Raw genomic sequence first — 5,218 nt, forward strand, 5'->3', positions numbered from 1 at the left:
TCCTCAAGAGGAAAAGTCTAAAGCAGCTGAAGAGCACTCACAAAGTTATACAGTCCTTTCTATGATTAGTTAGATGATAGCAATCATGGTTTCAAACGTAATATATGAATAAAATCAAGCAAAACAAAAAAAAATATCATTATCACTTACTATTCTAGTTCGAAATAGGTAATACTAATGTGAAATGGGTATATTAATTTTCAAGAACCAATCAAACCAAGCAGAACTTGAGTGATTCATCCAATGGGCTCATCTGAAGAGCATCGTAACAGTTTCTAATTAATGTTGTACAGGATGTATCAGCAGAAGAGCGAATGTATAGTTTTATCGTTGGGCTTCATTAGATTACTTGCTCATCACACTTGCATTGCGAAAATGTTGAAATTAGCAAAATTTTATATTGTTAAGTTTTGTTTAGAAATCGACACATATCATAAACTGCATAAACCCCCCTAAAAGCAAAGGCTTCATCTTTTGTGCAGAAAATGTAACAAATGAAATCAATATAAAGTTGTAGGAGTGCATGTGGCTCCAAAAAGTCACGGTTGACGGCAAACTAAATTTTCAAAAGGTTTCAAGGGAGCTACAAAAAAGATCTTGAGGTCTAGTGATCTTCTAAAAGCTCGCTCCAACAAGTCTCTAGCGGTCAACTACTAGGATCTACAAGTAGGAGTGGACTCAGGTTATGTCTAAGGTCAGCAACTGTCCACCATGAAACTTGAGATTTTTCTATATTTGCAATAAAACTTAATAATTTTTTATTACATAGAGCAGGCGATTTAATAATTTTGCCTTACTGAATACATTTTCTTGTTCAATGCCTAAAAACAATTAAACATTTGATGATTTTGCTCATCCTGAAAAATAAAGTTAATTCCGCCCCTGTGACTACAAACGCTCAATCTCAAAAAACAACAGAAACTAACAAACAATTATTGAAAGAACGTCAATCCCAACAACAAGGTTGAAGCCCAAACTACAACCAACTAATCTTTAAATAACATAAATTTCAAAATAGAGGCCTTACAAATTCAAAGGGATTTTAAGATTTCTTTGAGTAACAAAACTAAATAAACATAATCAAACCACTTAAACAAAATTAAGCCAAATATAGTAAATAGATTCCACGCCTAAGATGAGGCCTCCCACCTCTCTAACTTTTTTCAATATCATTCGGCCGCTTCGTCTCTTTCCATCTTCCTTCTACTTTCTAAACTTCTTTTCCTTCTTAGTTGTGCATGCCTCAAACCTTATCAACGATCTCGTGTCCATTTCAACCCATCAAAGTCCAACACCTAACTCTAATGTTGAAAAAACAAGGAAAGATGCTTAATCACCATAGAGAACGAAGGAACCAAAAGGTGGTTTCCAATGATATGACCTAGTTTTGCTTTATTGCATAGATGCAAACCTGCTGAAAAAAACCTAGTACTAGGAATATAGAGGATGCCCAAGATAAATAAATTCCCAATACATGCTTACTCTACAAAAAATAAAAAATGACTTCGTTCTTCCTTATATCATAAGAACAATCAGTTCATACTCCAACTGAGAGTGCAACCCAAAATGATATCTTCCAGGATGAATCAACACTAACTTTATATCCTATGCAATGTCAGCATAATAGCTTTTCTAATTCATGGAGCCACATAGCAACACAGAACTAGTTCCTATTAAATATTAATTCAAATTAGAATAAATAGTATTCTTCTCATGCTTTCAGCTTCATGGTTATACCAAACAAAAAGTTGAAGGCAATAACCTCCACCATAAACAATGATGGTTGATGGCTGACATGGAAATATCAATGAATGCAGCTAAGAACATTACAGACAATATCACAGAGCGACTTTTACCTAATAGATCTGAAACAGCACAACTGGCTACAATGCCACACTAAATCAATAATGATAACACATACACTCACAAAAGATGCTTTAGTTGTTCTACTTTCCAATGGTTCATTATCCTCATGATTAAAAATAACACGTATGATAAACTGTTAAACATAAAATTTCCAGATTTGTTAAATAATTTGCATCTTGTTGGTGCGCCTTCCATGAGATAATATCATACAACATAATGCAAAGCAAAAAATATTTATGAGTTCAAGAAAAGATCTCTATAAAAAAGAGTAATATGAGTTAAACGTTACAACTATCATGTTAGAACATACTATTAAAGATCTGAAAAAAATTTAAGAAAGAAAAAAGATTTTGATCTCATATTACTCTCTCATAATAGCATGTCATGGCAAAGCAATTCTAAACTCCATCCTGAAGCACGCAGAGTGAACAAAAACTTGTCAAGACTTCTTTGAAGCGACTCAAAATGTAGACTTTTACCTACAAAGTCCGGAATTTTATTCTCACGAGCTGCCATCACGACCAGAAAGCACAGTTTGAACTCCAGTTCTCCCAGCCCTTCTATCGACTCAAAATGTAGCCTTTTACCTACAAAGTCTGGAATTTTATTCTCAAGAGCTGCCATCACGACCAGAAGGCACAGTTTGAACTCCAGTTCTCCCAGCCCTTCTATACCACAAAAAAATAAGCCATAACGTCCTCCACAATCCACCATTCGCGAAGTGAGGAACAAGCAATCTGCCCCAATAAGGGTAATACGGGCCAGGTAGTTTAAGCAACAAGAAGAAGGTCGCAACCATAAGCAAATGCCAGGGGAGGTCTCCTTCCTACAACATTATCCAGCAAATCAATAGGTAGCATCGAAAAGCAAAATTGTAAACAGCACCAGATATTGAACAAACCTTGAGGCCAACTGAGAGCTCAATTGCAGTGTCGGAAAGCACACCAGCAAGAGCAAACCCAATAAGAAACGGGAACGGCATTAAGGCCAGCTTCTTTTCGTGACCACAGTAGGACATCTCGCTCAAAGAGGAGACAGCCAGTACTGGCATGGAGAGGTACCTAGCCACCGTGCAGGCAAGCTCGAACACGAGGCGGAAGAAGCTCTCCAGCGCTTTGGCCCAGGGGAACTTCTTTACCGGTTGAGGCAAATCGTCAAACAGCTTGTGTGCATGACTGACGATGCTGTCAAGGTTAAGCCTTTCGGTGGGATCGCCGGGATTTTCTGCCGGAAGATTGATGGCGTGAGTAAGGAGGCGGCGATAGGTGTAATGGGGGCGAAAAAGTGCCGGCGATGGAGGACGGAGGCGCTTCGGCCATTGAAAGTAGGAGCGAGAAAGAGAGGGTGGTGGCAGGGTTGGAGGTGAGATTTTGTAGGGCAGAAGAAGACTGCGAGGATGCATAGAAGAGGTCATGGAAAATGTCGACGACGAAAGGAGATTGCTTGCTGACCGTTCAGAGGGTGTCACAAAAAATCATTATTCACGAATAATTTATGTTGGGCACCTAAATAATTTGAGTTTGATTCGTACTTTAAGCAATTGAGTCAAATATAAATAGTTTTTTTTAGTTTGATTAATAAACAAATTGAACACTAACAAATATTTGTTTATTTATATTTTCTGGCTTAAATAGTTAAATAATAATATTTATCTATATAGTTTTTATATTAAATTTCTATATGTATTGAAAATATTGATTTTTTATTTTAAAAATTATTTAAAAACACACATTTAAAAAAAAAATAAAGTTTAGGTGTCAGATATGTAAATAAATAGGACTTTGGTAGCATGTATATGTATATGTACTTAAAAATAGAGAATCTTCTTTCTTGGATTTAAGAATTATAAAGACAGAGAGTTGATTCAACTATTTCCACCTCCTATTTTTTAGAAAACATTTTATAATAAAAATCATACCATATGTAGCTCAACTTTGAGTCAAACGAGCTAATAAGAACAAATTCGAAGTTAAATCAAGCCAAATAGGAATAGGGTTATTCACAAGCCATTTTGAACACGAGCTCATTTTCAATATTAAAAATTTCGAACGAGTCAAACACAAACAAGCTCTGGGCTCGCTCATGTTCTGTTTGTCTACACCCCTACTCATGTTTATTTTTAATAAAAAAACTCTCTATATAAAGATGAGGAGTTAATATTAAGGACATAAAAAAAAAATCTCTATATAAAGATGAGGAGTTAATATTAAGGACACTCTTTTTTTCTTAGATAGGTCGCTGATATTGAGATTTAATGCCATAGATTCTTTTAAACTTTGTCGCGTTCACTAGTTTTAGGCATGTGTATGCTTTCATGAAAAAAATTGGATGCAACAAGTGCAAGTGAAATAGTTGAACGACTCTACAACTAAAATAAAAGTGAGATTTGATTTTGTATATATCATAATAAGTAAATTTTAATCTAGAGTGTTGAATCATTTTGAGGCATAGGGTCTCGTATCGTTTGTGAGTACATATAACCCGGTAAAAAAACCTTTTATTGTAGATATAATGATGGGAAAGACAGACGGAGGTGTCTTTTCAGGGAACTATAGGAAATATATTAAATTCCAATCTCCGATAAGTCAGAGAGAGGCGGCTCATTTGAGTTTCCGTAAGTTATAGGATTTCGGAGATAGAAAAAAAGAAAATGAAGATGAAAAATGATCTCCACAGAGAGAGGAAAGAAGAAGGATCCAAAGAGAAGAGGAGATCCCCTCCCTATCCTTTCCTCTCTAATTTTATACATAAGAGAGAAATTTAATAAAATATTTGAAATCAGTGTAATATTAGGTGTTGTCTTTAATAAGAGATTAATGAATGTCCTTATTGGTCATAATTACTTCTTATTAGTCATGAAAGCTTCCTCTGATAGTTGCCCTTGAGTAGGTGAGCTAGGTTATCCCTTTGAGGAATTTGAAAATGTTTGGATCGATAAGTGAGCTTGGTTCATCCATTTCGATAAGTGGGCTCGATTAAGTCAGTTTGATAGGTGTGCTCGATTCAGCCACTTCAGTAGGTGCGCTTGATTCAACTTCTTCGACAAATATGATTGATTCAACCACTTCGACAATAGGCTTGATTTAGTAAAAGATATTTATCAAAAATTTTGTATATTTGTATTTTTGTATACATTTAGTTCTTTGATTCTCTCATCTCTTCGATCAGATATTTGCAAAAAGAATGTGAGGATGAAGATCATTTTACTTCTTTGATACATTTGAGGCGATGATGAGGCTTATCTTAGGATTGAATTCTTTTATCCTTAGGAGCTCATAAGTTTGTTTTGTGAGGAATTGGATTTCTTTATTTTCAATAACATTTTAGAACCAACCTTCGCCCGGGGACATTC

The 5,218-nt window shown here is 35.3% G+C and overlaps 1 protein-coding gene across 1 annotated transcript; it reads right to left on the reverse strand.

Moving 5' to 3' along the window:
- Positions 1 to 2,464: 2,464 nt before the first annotated feature.
- Positions 2,465 to 3,389, reverse strand: LOC110036842 (the record flags this gene model as incomplete). The annotated part of the gene is given in 2 exon segments (XM_020741376.1): positions 2,465 to 2,692; positions 2,768 to 3,389. Coding segments are annotated over 2 exon segments (729 nt in total). The 5' UTR covers positions 3,281 to 3,389.
- Between the last annotated feature and the right edge of the window lie 1,829 nt (positions 3,390 to 5,218).

This window comes from Phalaenopsis equestris, unplaced genomic scaffold (assembly GCF_001263595.1).
Source record: "Phalaenopsis equestris unplaced genomic scaffold, ASM126359v1 Scaffold211674, whole genome shotgun sequence".
NCBI classification, from domain to species: domain Eukaryota; kingdom Viridiplantae; phylum Streptophyta; class Magnoliopsida; order Asparagales; family Orchidaceae; genus Phalaenopsis; species Phalaenopsis equestris.